This window comes from Homalodisca vitripennis, chromosome 2 (genome assembly GCF_021130785.1).
Source record: "Homalodisca vitripennis isolate AUS2020 chromosome 2, UT_GWSS_2.1, whole genome shotgun sequence".
Lineage (NCBI taxonomy): Eukaryota > Metazoa > Arthropoda > Insecta > Hemiptera > Cicadellidae > Homalodisca > Homalodisca vitripennis.
The window spans coordinates 53,982,501-53,999,634 of NC_060208.1; the positions used below are offsets into that span (position 1 = coordinate 53,982,501).

General features: G+C 35.1%; 1 protein-coding gene across 1 annotated transcript in view; it reads left to right on the top strand.

The window, feature by feature from the left end:
* The window catches only part of LOC124355628 (nose resistant to fluoxetine protein 6-like), a 53,629-nt gene that overhangs the window by 14,772 nt on the left and 21,723 nt on the right, over positions 1–17,134 (top strand). Inside the window, exon 5 of the mRNA XM_046806789.1 lies at positions 13,579–13,739. Coding sequence (XP_046662745.1) covers positions 13,579–13,739 — 161 coding nt within the window. The remainder of the gene's footprint in view (positions 1–13,578; positions 13,740–17,134) is intronic.

The window sequence follows — 17,134 nt, forward strand, 5'->3', positions numbered from 1 at the left end:
GGAGTATTACGGGATACGAGGAGTGCCACTCTTGTGGCTTGAATCGTATCTCAGTAATAGAACACAATTCGTAAAAATTTCTGACGTACGGTCGGAGGGGGGTGAGCTGGGTTGTGGTGTTCATCAGGGCTCCATTCTCAGTCCGCTACTCTTCCTATTGTATGTCAACGATGCTGGCTCATCTTTGCACCAAGGACGAATAGTCCAGTATGCCGATGACACGACTCTCTGTTTCAAAGAAAAATCAAACACACAACTTGAAATGACAACATTCACTGAGCTCAACAACTTAATTCAACATTTCAATGAGCTCAATCTTAAAACAAACCCGTCAAAATCGGTGTTTGTTCAATTTCGTTTGCGGCCGACCGTCTCTGATCAAAGTCCTCGATCAAGGTGTATTCCAAGGAATTTAGTCGAGTAGACTTCTTCGATCTCAGTCTCCTCCAACATCACTATACGTGTGTGCGTGCGTGCGTGCGTGCGTGCGTGCGTGCGTGCGTGCGTGCGTGCGTGCGTGCGTGCGTGCGTGCGTGCGTGCGTGCGTCTCTCTCTCTCTCTCTCTCTCTCTCTCTCTCTCTCTCTCTCTCTCTCTCTCTCTCTCTCTCTCTCTCTCTCTCTCTCTCTCTCTCTCTCTCTCTCTCTCTCTCTCTCTCTCTCTCTCTCTCTCTCTCTCTCTCTCTCTCTCTCTCTCTCTCTCTCTCTCTCTCTCTCTCTCTCTCTCTCTCTCTCTCTCTCTCTCTCTCTCTCTCTCTCTCTCTCTCTCTCTCTCTCTCTCTCTCTCTCTCTCTCTCTCTCTCTCTCTCTCTCTCTCTCTCTCTCTCTCTCTCTCTCTCTCTCTCTCTCTCTCTCTCTCTCTCTCTCTCTCTCTCTCTCTCTCTCTCTCTCTCTCTCTCTCTCTCTCTCTCTCTCTCTCTCTCTCTCTCTCTCTCTCTCTCTCTCTCTCTCTCTCTCTCTCTCTCTCTCTCTCTCTCTCTCTCTCTCTCTCTCTCTCTCCTCTCTCTCTCTCTCTCTCTCTCTCTCTCTCTCTCTCTCTCTCTCTCTCTCTCTCTCTCTCTCTCTCTCTCTCTCTCTCTCTCTCTCTCTCTCTCTCTCTCTCTCTCTCTCTCTCTCTCTCTCTCTCTCTCTCTCTCTCTCTCTCTCTCTCTCTCTCTCTCTCTGTGTCTCTGTGTGTGTGTGTGTGTGTGTGTGTGTGTGTGTGTGAGATCAATTTGTATTATCATAATAGCTTACTTTCATTTCAATTAATATTGAATCACCTAAAGTACTTGCTCTACCGGGATATATATATTATATAATCTACACGCCGACTTCCAGCGTGGAGTGCGGCAGCACCTTCAGTGCTCCAGAATAAAATTTTTGAGGGTCTGGTCATATATGTCTGAGAGAGCAATCAAATATTGAAGTGTAGATAAACCTTTAGAAAATCTTTATTGGTTTTTTGTGGACCCTAAACGCCGCGTCGCGCTTAATCAGCAGATACTGATCTTTTGAATCAGCAGATACTGTTACTAGCTGTTCTTTTGAAACGAGTCAAACACCAAGTCCCGTCATGTCAATGGCGTTAACTCCTGTAACAGAGGAGGAAGTGGCTGGCGTGATGCGTTCTCTAAGGGTGTCGAAGTCAACTGACGTAAATGGCGTGTCGACATGACTTTTCAAGCAATGTTACATGCCTCTGCTGAAACCACTGACAATGATAATCAATACATCTTTCCAAGAAGGCATGTTTCCTACGGCACTGAAAAGAGCTGTAGTAATTCCAATTTTTAAGAAACATGATCCGTTGAAAGTAAATAATTATCGGCCAATCTCAATCCTACCAGTGCTAAGTAAGGTTTTTGAAAAACTTTTCTTAAGTAGGATGCTAAATTTTTTTGAGAAAAATAATATATTATCTCCAAATCAGTTTGGCTTTAGGCGAGGTAAATCCACAATCGATGCAATCACGCCCTTAATTGAGCTGATTGTTGATAGCTTGGACAAGAAAATAGTAACGCTCAGCGTTTTCCTTGACTTGACTAAGGCTTTCGATTGTGTGGATCACACCATTCTACTCAACAAATTGCACAGTAACGGTATTAGAGGTTTGCCGCTAAAGTGGCTTCAGTCATACCTCTCCGATAGAAAACAACAAGTATCAGTTCAAAATTCATTTTCACGTACAACCAGTCTTAGATATGGGGTCCCTCAGGGATCCATCCTCGGACCAGTTTTGTTCCTGGTGTACGTAAACAATTTGAATTCAAAGATTCATAAAGGACACATAGTCCAATATGCAGATGACACGACTCTCTCTTTCACATGCAAATCAAAATTTCAAGTTGAAATTCAAGCTTACGAAGAATTAAATGTATGTACACAATACTTTGAAAACATAAACTTGAAACTTAATTGTTCGAAAACAAATTACATGGTTTTTGGTGGAAGCACTGCACCATTTCAGTACAGACCTACTGTGATGTTGGACGACAAGGTCCTGGATGAAGTTGACTGTACGAAACTCCTGGGAAAATACCTCGATAGAGGGTTGACTTGGAGGAACCATGTGGACAGTGTTTGTGCGAAACTATCAAGTAATATTTATCTTTTGAGAGGTCTTGCCGAATACTGTTCAGATCAAATAATGAAAATTGCATATTACGGTTTGGTCCACCCACATTTATCCTACGGTATTATATTGTGGGGTGGCTGTTCCAATGGCGACTTCCACAGACTTTTTGTCTTACAGAAGAGAGCTATTAGAATTATTGCTAAATTAAACTTTAGAGAGTCGTGTAGAAATTCATTTAGGGAGCTCAAAATACTAACATTGCCATGTTTGTATATACTGGAGACTACTGTACATTGTCGGTTTAAGAGCCAAATGGTTCGAGGTCGTGACATTCACAACTACGATACGAGGTATCGAGAAAATGTCAGACCTGCTCAGCATAGATTGAGAAGATACGAGCAATTTCCTTCTCAAGCCGGCATAAAGTTTCTAAATGGGCTGCCTGAAGAAATAAAATCAATAAATGATCTAAATCGGTTCAAAATTACATTGCGACACTTTTTAGTGTCTCATTCTTTTTATACAGTTGGTGAATTCATGGACCATCTCACTAGCTCCAATGTGCGGTAGTACAGGGGCGCTGACATCCAAAGTTATTTTTATTATATATTAATTTTACTGCTTGACAACTTTTATTGGTTAACTAAAATCGATATTGTTTACAATATTTTAAAAATTAAATCGTTAGCATAAGACATTTCATTATTTAAATTAATATACAATTATTATTATGTGACGCATGCTATGCAATGTTAAAATTGTTTCTGGCAATAAAGTATATTGTATTGTATTGTATTGTATACTCTATATTACTTAGATTATACTAGATGTGGAAGCTTTTCTAAACGACAGTAATTTATAACATATCTCACCTATTTATTTCGAGTACAGGTAGTTTTTCTTTAGTGAATAATTTCAGCATTGGAAGCTCCCGACCTATAACTGTGTATAACTATAGATCCAAAATGTGAACAAGCACACAGCACACACACACACACACACACACACACACACACACACACACACACACACACACACACACACACACACACACACACACACACACACACACACACACACACACACACACACACACACACACACACACACAGCACACACAATCCTTATATTTATCAATTATTGCGCTTCGCCGTCTCCCCATTATCAATGAATTATTCTGGCCTTGTTGTGGAAAAGCAGCATTCTTGGAGGCAACATCCGACTGCCAAAAAAAGTATTCAAAATGGAATTTTTTATTTGTTCCATTACATTTTTTGGAGATATTTTATCAACCGGTAAAATGTTTAAAATATAATAAATTAATCGAAACTGTCGATCGAGTGTATTAATAAGTGTTTTTATCATCAAAAGCATATACGACACAGGAACAACAATGGTTACTACGTACCATATACAATATCAATATCAAATGTCATCCCATAATTACCAGGAGACTTAAATATTTCTTTGGTATTAATCGTATTTTTACATGTTTTGCGTTAATAGCAATTTATACTAAAAAATAACAAGTAATGTAAGGTCGGAATTCTGTTGTTTAAATAGCTATTACATGAATAAGAAGGACCCATCGTAAAACGAAATTTGAAATGTTTATTGTTTATAATGTACATAATGTGTACTATTTCATTCGTCCCACTAATATGATAAATTAGTCTGATTATTACATCAAAACCAGTGTCAATCAAGTTTTGGAGTTATGGTGGATTGATCGATTCTGTCAGATGCCGTATTATCAAAAGCCGCCATTATGTTCTCAACAGCTCGATAAATACCCCTGCATCTTGCAGATGCCCAGATGAATAGTATATATGCTATAGTGCAAATTGCTATATTATTGGGTAACGCTCATTAACCTAACATAGTGACGATTCCCCACCTTAAAACGTTAGCTGCTTGACTCCTGAAATAAACCATTTTAACGCATTGCTCCTTTTACAAAACAAGCCATCCGGCTCAGTTGGAAGAAGTAGGTAGATTTTGTGACATCTGAAATTATAATATGATTTATTTTATAAATACAGGATTCCTTTTATGTTTGTACACAAACAATTTCTCTCTAGGCCATATAAACATCGGAGTTGTGAGTTTGTTTTTATTTGAACGGCTGCCACATTGGAACGAAATGTGGTGGCCTACCAAGCTGGCCATTGAACGTAACCGTGGGTATTTATAATATCAAAATCTTACCAAAATTAAATATTATTTCATTATTTTTTCGCCAGTTCTTGGGGGCTGAAAAATTCTTATGGAATTTTCGTGTAAACCGTTCAATATACAAAAATATTATTTATAACAAAATGACTAAGAAATTCTTCCAAACAATTATTCCTTTTTTTATAAGTTTATAAATAAGGCAGTTGTGAAGTTTTCAATTTAAACGGCCGTTATATTGAAACTATATTCACAGTTATTAACGAAATTAACCGAGATATTTTCTGTGCGAATTTTAAACACGTTTTGGCCTTTTTAGAATACCCATCTATCTATAGGCACAACATCTAGAAAATAAAACTAGTTATAAACTTGAAACATGCAAATTTAACTGCATGCCACCTGTTGTGGCGTATCATACCTTATTACTCCTTGTAGATTTACATAATTCAATTTGCGCAGTAATTACTTGTGAGATTGAGAATAGGAACTGCTGTACGGAATGCCAACCGGTGCATTGACGGCAGTGTCCTTGCAAGAGGCTGCAACTATCCTGCGTATGCGTATAATCACAACAAAGCTTATATAAGAACGGGTTTATTGTATTACGTCGCTTACATGTGTAAACAAAGTGTGTCATAGAACCATTGTTTACATCTAACTATTGTTTTCATCATTTTTAACATCCATTCACAAACACTTCAAACACTGTTATTGCTTTTTTCGTTTTTGATTTCAGAGCGATCAGTCATAAACGCGTTCATGCCCGTTTATGAGAACGCAAAAGGCTTAAAACATTCCAAGTTGCACATGGCTGTATGTGAAATACGCAAATACACAACGCATAAAACCATTATCTTTATACTGACACATATAATAAGTATATCCTTGATATAATAATTTAATCTTACAATTTACCAAAGAAAAATAAATAGATTTTTTGTAGCTTATTGGAGGTTAGAACAATTTATACCTGTCAGTCTGTCTGTATGTTATCTGCACGATATCTAAAAATTATTAAGGTATAGACAAGTATGAAGCTCCATTTCGAGGCAACACCTAGTTTAATGATGGTACATGTTTCTTCGTGGGATTTGGCTGAGAATTAGCGAAGCTAATCTTTCTGCAAGATTTATCAAGGAAGGAATAAGCTAGACTTTGAATTTTGTGCATTTTATTCCCACTCTGTAGGCTGGAAAACTGCTTCTCGTGTCTTCATGTCTATTTATTTGTCTGCTTGTCTTCCGCACAAAATTTCGAGAACGAACTGTGCTGTAGACTAACAATTTTGTATACATTTCTAATAGACAGTATCGGGTTTAATTATGGTACATATCCATCCATGGTATATAAATGTGTATTAACGATACTTATCGTTCAGGGCATATCTCGCGAACAAATTGAGGTATGGAGTTGGAATTTTAGATTAAATTTCATTTCTACATAAACAAGACCGATGGTACTTCAGTTGATGTCTTTTATATCAACAGGATGTCAAGGATACGCCAGTGGGAGGAAGAAGGATCTGGGAAAACAGTTGTCTTCTTGGCACGTTCGCAAGTAAATTTAGTACTATGACAGTATTTAAGTCAAGGTAGCTTTTCGGATAAATCATATTATTCTAGGTCGTCCTTGACATATCACACATAGCTTGGAAACTGCGAAGCATGTTATGCGACGCATATTCTGGAGCACTGCTACCTGGTGTGTAAATCCAAATTTATATTAACTACTTCATTAAGCGTCTTTTGTGCTCATGTAAGATTTGTAGTAACAACCCATTTAAGACAAATAAAACATAAAAGAAACAATTAAGCTGAATGCAATGGTATTGCTGCTTTGTTTTTGCACAGAAAACTTATCAACAACGTGTGTGTGTGTGTGTGTGTGTGTGTGTGTGTGTGTGTGTGTGTGTGTGTGTGTGTGTGTGTGTGTGTGTGTGTGTGTGTGTGTGTGTGTGTGTGTGTGTGTGTGTGTGTGTGTGTGTTGTGTGTGTGTGTGTGTGTGTGTGTGTGTGTGTGTGTGTGTCGATATATCAGCAGAAGATACGATATTACAAGATGTACGCAATAATTTTATACTAGCTTTTAATATTCATAACTGAAATTTCTCTCTATCATCGCAGCGTACATCATCATTATTCGCACCTCTCCGAAAGTGGGGCCTCCAGAGTTTATAACACTTGATATATCAGAATATATCAAATTAAGAAGTAAATTTAGATTAAATAGCAGTAAGTAATTCTACTTTCACTTTGACTATTCTTTTATGTTATCGTTAAAAAGCGTAAAACGTTTAACACTTGAACTGCTAACCACCTACATACATACTGTATTACCAAACCTTATACAATGTAATAATGTTGAAGCTAAAAAGGGTTTTACACCTTGGTATGCTTATCAAACTGATACGAGTACATTTGCCGGTACATTGTGTAGAAGGTATTCAAAATATCTCAAAGTGTTTACTAAAATTTGTATCATGAAACAAAAAATTCCATAAGCGAAAATAAACTATTTCTCAAACGTTAAAACTGAAAACTGTAGAAATGTGAAAAAAACTATTTTCTAATAACACGTAGTTTAATGTGCTTTTAGGTTTAAAAATGAAGTGTTATTGATATTGATAAAAGATCCTACAAAATAAGGTTACTAGAATATAGTTCTTTTTTAAGTAAAGATCTGTCTCTCAAGTGTCAGAATTATCTGTCAAATAAAGGTACAAATACGGTTTCTTCTTTAATATGTGATTGTGATTTATAAAAATATTTAGAAGAATTTGACGAGAATTATTAAAACCAGGTCTAGATTAAACGAGCTAGATAGAACTTTTTGTGGAACTATTAAACGTTTAACTTCTCTCATCTAATTGTTTTTTTTTTTTTTCAATCCAAACTCTTGGAATTTTTTTATTGAAATAGTGTGACAATTCAATTCCCCATTTTTCTTAAACTATAGGTTTTCTGGATAGAAAACCTTTCACTTTCGTTTCCATATCCTAAGTTCTTATGTAGAACATTTCATATGGATAAAGCAGATAAAAAGATATTATTTTAATTTTCAATGCTGTGGTACTCCGATGCGAATTCTACCAGCATAGCTTGTGGCGATAATAATACACGTTCTACTCTGTCCTCCTTGATTGTACATTAATCATACTTTCAGCTCCCAATCAAATATTTAAAGGAAAAAAATCTTACAAAAGTAAACTTTGCTAATCATTGCCTCTTACCTACAATTTGTTCTGGAAGGACATTAGGGTACTTATCCCTGATATGTGCTGCAAAAAACTGGAACACGAAATTTCCACAAAATGACAAGAACTGGCATTTGCTGTATTTCAAGGTGATACCTGTAGAGTTTTAACATCATTTACAGCAAGGAATTTGTTTCATTTCTAACGCTAATATTGGGTTATAAAGGTTACAGTAACCAGTTCTTTCTATTCCCGTATCATAATAAATCCTCAGTGACTCATTAATTTCTGGACCTACACCTGGATTGGGTTTGGACTTCAAAACTTTACTAATATAAGTAGAGAAATATATACCAACCAGCGAACTACCTTCATATATGTCAATTTCGTCATATAATATTTGTTTCAATGTCAAAACATTGTCCCTCTACTTATATGACATTTCTAATATTTAATATTTAGAGCGCAGACATTAGAAATATTACAATAAAATTGAGTTAGATTATATTTTAAATTTCAAACTGCCAATGACGACTTATTAGCCCACAATCGAAACCCCCGCTTATTAACTAACTCACTGACTGCGGTTGACGTAGTCTACTACTATCCCGGCTGTTCTAATGTCGGTACATGATTATATGTTGTAATGTTATTAATTTATACAGACGTTTAAGATATAATTCATTTCATTTCATTTTATACATTGTATTTATTTAGGTAAATTGACAATTCAGTGGTTATTGTAGCACATTCGACTAGTTTATAATGATGTATCCATAGTAACCCGTACATCCACGTCATCTTCCATAGCATTTGTCCTTCGCAAGTGCTCTTACAGATAACTCAATATCAAAGAAGTATTTCATTACCTTACCTAAAGACGATTAAAAAGCACGCTAGGTTTGCTAAAGAATGTAGACATTTCCAAGGAATTATCCCCAGTTCATCGAATATGAAATTATAAACACGTCATCATCGATATTTTTGCTGATAATTCTTCAAACGTAATAAAGCTCTGAATCGAGGAAAATATCTATAATAATATTTAATTTTTAAAAGTACACCTATTTACGCATTTTTTTATTTTTTCATTAGAGTTCAAACGAAAGTGAGAATTCTGCTTAATCATTTGTCGAACTATTGCATATTGGTTGCTTCATTATAACTATGATATGCAGACACACAGAATTAAACCCTCACATAGCAGGTATCCATTTAGATACATCACCCTGACTGTGTAGTACCAGTTTGTGACTCACTCACTTCAGTTCTAAAAGTTATAAACTTTTTTTAAACATTATCTTTTTAAAATAAATTATGTAACAAAAATGTTGATTTGATGCGAATAAAATAAAAAATTGTATACTGTGTGAAACATGACAAATTGGAAAATCTATAATTACAAAGCCTTAAAAGTATCAAAGGAACATTTTAAGTTGGTTTGAGCCGCGAGGTAACCTATGATACCTCACGATTCTATTTGAAGGAATTAGTCGAATAGTTTCGTCAGGGTGAGGAGATGTTTTTAGTCCAGAGCTAGAGGTCGATGAGAATGGTTCGTCTTGAATTGCAGCCACGACAATATTATTATCAACATTAAAACATTTCACCTTTAGCAAAAAAAAAAACAACTTGTTAACGGTTGTCTGTGCTCCTGTGTCACCGCTTGTGCGCAAGTCAACCATTATTGTATATTATTCAACACTGCGCCGTTTGAATTCAGTTATCTACCAATAAAGACATAATACTGCAGTGTTTTAATACACACTAGCTGACCCAGCGAACTTTGTTCCGCCTTAACGGCAATATCACATGAGCACATTTTGTACTTTTTAAATTAGGATAATTGTAAATAACCAAAATTCTAGATTATTCAATGATTCTTTTATTTGCCATTTATTGTAGCACCTTGTGGATAAACCATTTTTGTATTTTTTATTAGGCGCGAAAAAAATAAACGCGGAAGGTCCTTCCGACCTGTGAACATGCCACATATAATGGACCATGGAAAAACAATGATGTTCGAGATTAAGACCACAAACTTTTAAAACGGATTGCCTTGTGACCTTATTTACAAGTCATGGCGAAGCAAGACGGATCAGAAAATTGTTTAAAATTGAAATGGCAAGTTGGTTGGATCATCGGAATACTCGGAATGACAACTTCCCTCACCTTTGAATTTCACTTTGATATTGGTGGCGTTAAATAAAATTGTTCATCAATTTACTTACCACCAAATGTGTTCCCGTTGCACATTTTGCTGGTTTAATTTTTAAGCATGAATTACAACTACCAAACTTTAGTTGTAAATTGTGCTTGGTAACCAGGTACATCCAAGGAGTTTAAAAAACTTCAATGGATACTTGGTGGCATCACTTCCTTTGCCTACACAGTCCAATAGATTTTTATATAATGCAGTGTACCAATGATCTCATTCTGAATTAAGTAGTTTAAGTCATCTACACATCTTTATTCTTAGCTACCAAAGTTGCTCGCTCACTCAACCATTTCATTATTTTTTGAGGTTAGTAATGATTGTTTTTTTTTTTTTTTGCTTTTTTTTTTTTTATATTTTTTTGTTTTTTTTTTTTTGTCTTTTTTAATTTTTTTTTTTTTATTGGTATTTTTTTTTTGTTTTTTATTTTTTTGTTTTCATTATTTTGTTTTTTTTTTTTTTTTTTGAATTTTTTTTTTTTTTTTTATTTTTTTTTTTTTGTTTTTTTTTTTTTTGTTTTTATTTTTTTCATCTGTTTTTGTTTTTTTATTTTGGTTTTTTATTTTTTTTTTTATCTTTTCTTTTTTTTTTTTTTTTTATGTCCTCAGTTTAGCATTCACTTTTTTTTTATATATTTAGTTTTTTTTTATTTTTTTTTGTGTTTTTTTTTTTTCTTTTTTATAGGGGAATGACTTAGTTAATGAGTTCGTCTTTCGATAGACAAAGTTATCGAAATTCGGAGGATCAATGAAAAAACAATCCGCTCATTCGTCGACTAGGTAATCTGTATCGATTACCGATAGTCAGCAATTGCTCGGAGAAAATCTTCAGCAGATGTAAATCGTTCATACATGCAACTCTCCCCCCCATGGTTTTTGTCAGCTGAAAGTTTCTTAACATAGAGTCGATAGTTGAGGCCAAGCGTTTCACTCGTCGGCTGCAGTCGATCGGAATGACTGCCCTACCCCCCCCAACCCCACCCCCCCCCACCTCACAATGTTTGGCGGAAAATCGCCAGGCAGTAAAATCATTGAGCCTCCAACACCATCTCGAGTCATTACGTAGACATTCTTGCAATGTTCGTTAAGTGCTTCCAAGCACGTTTATGCGCGGATTGTGCATTCGTCCCAGAGGATGATCCTTCGATTCTGATAAAACTTTGGCCCATAGCGAGTTGCCATATTGCATGTTGGTTTTTCAATATATTCCAGATTTAACGGCAATTTAAGCAGAATTGTCGTACGACATCCTTTTAGTAATGTTGCTGCTATCCATAAGAACAACTGCAACCGCAGTGTTGGATCTTGCAACGAACGTGGCTAAAATTACTGACATAGGAATGGCTTACCAGTTTCCACCAGGCACCAGGAAATAAAACCACCATTTTCCATCATCAGTTGCCTTCATTAATTGATCATAAACTTCCATTTGTTGGGGAATTTCATCAGGGGTACATTCGTTTTGAACTTCTAAATCTATTCTGTGATCATATTTACGTTTTTCCGTTCCAATTCTCGATTAATCGTCATTCATTTCACAATTTGGCACTGGCATTCCTAACCCTGACTAATAAACTAACTACCCGCATAATGAGAAGTCACATGTCTTCAATCAAAAGCAAAAGAGCCCTCATTATGTATCTCCTAATTCATTTCAAGATTGGGATTTTCTTGAATGGACACAAGTTGATGTAAAATATCTTCTGCCAACTATTATTCCTGTCTGTATTTGTACCATACGTTAGATTGGTTCGATGGAAAAGCAATGTCCGCAATGATGATTAGCAAATAATGTAAATCTGACTGGAGATGCAGAGATAATGCTTCAATGTAAAAAATTAAAATTATTGAATTGGATTATCTGATAGTAAACGTCTATGTTTAACAGTGATTGGCCAGAAACAGTTGAAACAAAAATTATGCTGTTTTCTCTTAAGCTTACTCCTATGCTTTCAAACTATAAGTGTAAAGAAATGTAAAATATAATTAAATGATATAAACATATGTTTGCTTTTGGTCGCATAATACATGTTTACAAAGAACAGCTGATTAAATTTGAAAAGGCACTTTCACTTAATAACCATATGTTTGCTGCAATGCATTTCTTACGGGTATTTCTGTTACTTTTAGAGACCAGTGGGCGGAATCCTGAATCGGGAAAACGGGATAAAAAGTATTCCTTTGTTCTTATCCGCCTTTCTTAGCTTAGGGCAAGGGAGCCAGAAAGGGATCCTTAGGTTAGTAGAAGCGGAAGGCTTAAATGGCACTTTAAAAGGGAGGCGGTAGGGGTAGGGAGGGCAAGGGGAAAAGTAGCGAGGAAAAGAGGGATAGGTAGAGAGTAAAGAGCTACCATCCCTACCAATTTTCAGCCAAATCGATCAGCGTTCTTTCTTGACTTAAAAATATGTAACTAACACGACTTTCATTTTATATATATAGATAGATTATTATTACGTTATAAGTTACGTGTAATAAGTTTTGGTATTTTTCGACAACTCTTACGCTTTAAAGTTGACGGCCATTAACAATTTGGGAAAATAGTGGTTTACTTATATGTTTACTCATGTTCCATTTTTAAAGTTCTAAAAACAAAAACATTTCCTACCCTGTATTGTTTTGCCAAAGGTAATACTATTACAATACTTGAGGTATTTCTTTACAAATGTTACGTTGGTACGTTCAACCTCATAAAATTAATATATAACAAAACAAGTGTATTCCAATAAATATTGTCACGAAAATAAACTTCTGAATGTTATGAAGACAGCAATACCAAATACTTGATGTATTGACCATAAAAATATTTGTTGTGAATTTCTAAAATAAAGAATGCAAAACATGAATTAGTATATCCTACTACTTTAGAAACTGCCACAGCCCAGATCTAGTGATCAGGAGGATTAAGGGAGATGAATATGTGCGGCAGATAACTATTTCCCGGTACTTGGAGTGGAGGGGAAATAGCACCGGCGGGCTCTGTCATTTCAAGAGTGGCAAAACAACAGGAAACGATTGTGCTCATGCGATCTAGCGGTTAGAGTTTGCTATACTGACGCAGGCACAACCATAAACATAACCATATATCGGCCAGCCATGGGTTTAGGAACGGACCACACGGCTTTGCTTCATCTCTTTTTTCTCTATTGCAAGTATTCAAATTTCCAATCTTCAAAGCTCCACTCAACTTTACTTGTTCTTCTACCTCCATCGGTTCAATTGCTGAGTAAACCTGCACTACTTGTTTGGTTTGGTTATTCCTATGAATAGCTCAGGAGAAAATCTTGGGCTTTTGCCTTGGATTGTAATTTTAAGGATCTTCAGTTCCTTGTTCCATTACATTATGAAGAAGTTTTGAAACTAATAGTATTTTAATTGTACCAGTATCCTTTTGGGTATCAAGCATTGCTTAGTGGGTGATATAATAATAGTTTCTTATGTTCCAGAAAATGGATGACCTCGCCATGGCTCCCATAGAGAACACCCAGTTGGCTGTGGAGATATTCTTCCTCATGTCAGGGATACTGGTGACCTACGGATTTTTAAGATACATGAAGAAGGGTCACAAGTTCAACCTTCTCTACTTTTACTTGTATAGATACTGCAGGTGAGTTTAATAGAATAATTGTGTCTCCAAACACTGCAACACAAAATATGAATAATTCGCCCGCAACAACCTGTTTGGTACATTTCACATAGATCCGTCTACTTTAACCACCTTCATAACAGAATTTTTCAGAAAATATTTCCATATCTTCACTGACTGTGGAGGTATGAGAATGGGAGATACAAATCGTCTTCCTTTCTAAGAAACTATTGAGTGCCCAAACGTAAGTTTGTGATACCCCGTGTTGGTTTATGGTTTATGTTATGTTGATGCGCATGTCTTTTTTTAAATTGATGCCTTTAACAATTGATTACTAACTTCACCTAGAAAGGAATCACACTATGAATAATAAAAATCTAACTGCTTTTAAAATAAGAAAATATGAGTTCCAAAAAATGAGCATCTTAAGCTACGTGTCTCTAAAACGTCTCATAACTGACTTGATTAGAAAGAAGTCAACGAGTAAAGTTTTATGTACTGTATACATATGTTTCGGTAATGCTTGCTTGCTAAGTAAATGCTAATTTTACTTTTTGCTGAACTTAGCGAATCCTATCACTGTGGGGGCTGGTACAATTTCTATTCCGTGTCTCTAAAACGTCTCATAACTGACTTGATTAGAAAGAAGTCAACGAGTAAAGTTTTATGAACTGTATACATATGTTTCGGTAATGCTTGCTTGCTAAGTAAATGCTAATTTTACTTTTTGCTGAACTTAGCGAATCCTATCACTGTGGGGGCTGGTACAATTTCTATTCCGTGTCTCTAAAAACGTCTCATAACTGACTTGATTAGAAAGAAGTCAACGAGTAAAGTTTTATGAACTGTATACATATGTTTCGGTAATGCTTGCTTGCTAAGTAAATGCTAATTTTACTTTTTGCTGAACTTAGCGAATCCTATCACTGTGGGGGCTGGTACAATTTCTATTCCGTGTCTCTAAAACGTCTCATAACTGACTTGATTAGAAAGAAGTCAACGAGTAAAGTTTTATGAACTGTATACATATGTTTCGGTAATGCTTGCTTGCTAAGTAAATGCTAATTTTACTTTTTGCTGAACTTAGCGAATCCTATCACTGTGGGGGCTGGTACAATTTCTATTCCGTGTCTCTAAAACGTCTCATAACTGACTTGATTAGAAAGAAGTCAACGAGTAAAGTTTTATGAACTGTATATATATGTTTCGGTAATGCTTGCTTGCTAAGTAAATGCTAATTTTACTTTTTGCTGAACTTAGCGAATCCTATTACTGTGGGGGCTGGTACAATTTCTATTCCGTCCGTCTACCACTGTCCGCACGATTCCTTGAGAAATAACCGAATTACAGTCTTGGAATTTTGCATGAAGCTTAATTTCTTTATAGCCAACATCAAGTCCGATGATGGTACATATTCCTGTATGAGATGTGGCTGGCCGCTAGTGTAGCTTAATTGTCCGCAGAATATCTCAAGAATGATTTGATCTACAGATCGTAAAATTTTTATGAAGCTTCATTTAATAATCATAATTTTATTTAACACATGTCAAATTTGATAATGTGCAAGTCGATCCATGTTTTTTTCTAGATGTTGGCAAAACTTATAACTCTGAAGGATATCTCTAGAATAAATTCAACTATAGACCTGCAATCACATAAAGGACTGGCAAAATTCCTCTTCCTTCTTTCTGCATCTTTCCGCAGGATATATCGAGAACGAACTTAAGTATGGACTTAAAACTTTGTATTTATCTTTATAAAGGCAACATCGTTTATAATGATGAACTACTATGTACGGAATAAGTCGAGAACAATTTCATCTGTAGATTTTAATGCTACATAAAATTTAATTTCTACATATACATGATTAAGATTGATGATGGTGAATGAACTTCCATAGTATCTGGCTACGGACCATTAAAGCCAACCACTCAGGGAAATGGAAAATATTTTCTTCTGTATGTCTGGCGGATAGAACAATTTCTTTTCTTTCTGATTGTCTGCCTGGCTGTAAGATAATTGAAATATAATAACTTGAAATTTTATATTCAACTTCAGTTAAGCTGGTTACGCGACATGTGGTCTGTCATTATCTTGTTTTGTCATATGCGCAGCTTTAGAAAACTGAAAGTTGAGACATTTAATTTTTAACCAGTTTTAGGTTTGTAGGCGTTTTAGCGATTTATTATTTGCCTACGCTACAAATAGACATAAGATAATACAACTTCCAGCTAAATTTGAATGTATTTTACTCCTTAGAACCTGAAGGACTAGAATTTTTTGATTCTATAGATTCTAAAGATGGATTCATGTTTTATTATACAGTGTTCCAGACCATCCATCTCTGTACAAGTTAAACGCTATGAGCAAAAACTACCAAACCGTTCTTCAATAAACTGTGGGCGAGTGTTGTTTAATTGCAGACATCCCACCAATAGAAGTGAGCTGTGGCAAACAGAATAGTAATTACCACCTGTTGAGATCCACGATTGCCGTTACCACTTCTGCATAACCATTAGCTGGATTTAAAAGAAACAACTGTTTGCAATAACCCTATTGACATTATAATCCTCGCTCCCGTATACACAAAGTGATTCCAATATACGTTTCCAAATTTTTGAAAATAAACATATATAAATAAAGATAAAAGCCCCTCCAAATGCATATTATAAAGTGGTTAATTGTGTATCTATCTACCTGTTAGTGATAGTATATGGTATTTTTCATAAGTAACCGTTACAACTACAAAGTGGAAGTTTTAAACGCACGTATACAGACCTGTCACTAGTAAAAAGACAATGTCTTTAAACCTGTTAAAATCGTTAGTTTAAATTCCACAAAACCTTACACCGTATAAAATATTTACAAAAATAATAACAGTTTTAATTGTTATAATAAAATCTACTATTTTATGTATTAATTGCACAAACATTCGCAGTATTTAGAACGAGCCCGTTTCATATGAAAATCTAAATAGCTAATCTTATTTAAGTTAATCACTTTATAGCATAGGATACAAAAATTCGGATATGGTTTAATATAGTAAAATAAAGAAATTATGTAATATTTTACGCAACAAAATAAATCATTTCCCTGGCAATCATTTAAAATTGGCCAAAAATGTTTCTTTGAAATTCTTCTTGAAATTAAATATCACCAAATGTTTGTTGAAACAGTTTCTTTTGTTACAACAGATGTTAAACACAAACAAGAAAATTTATGTGTATATAAATTAAATATGTTCTCAGAAACATTACATCTAATCATTCCCTACAATACGCAATTTTAATAAACAGCTGATGACTTAATTTAAAGCCACAGCCTATAATCGTGTTCAATAATTAGCTTTCGTAATAAACAGCTGATGATATTTAATTTCAGGAATGAGACTTGTTTTGACTAATTCTGTTTTTTTA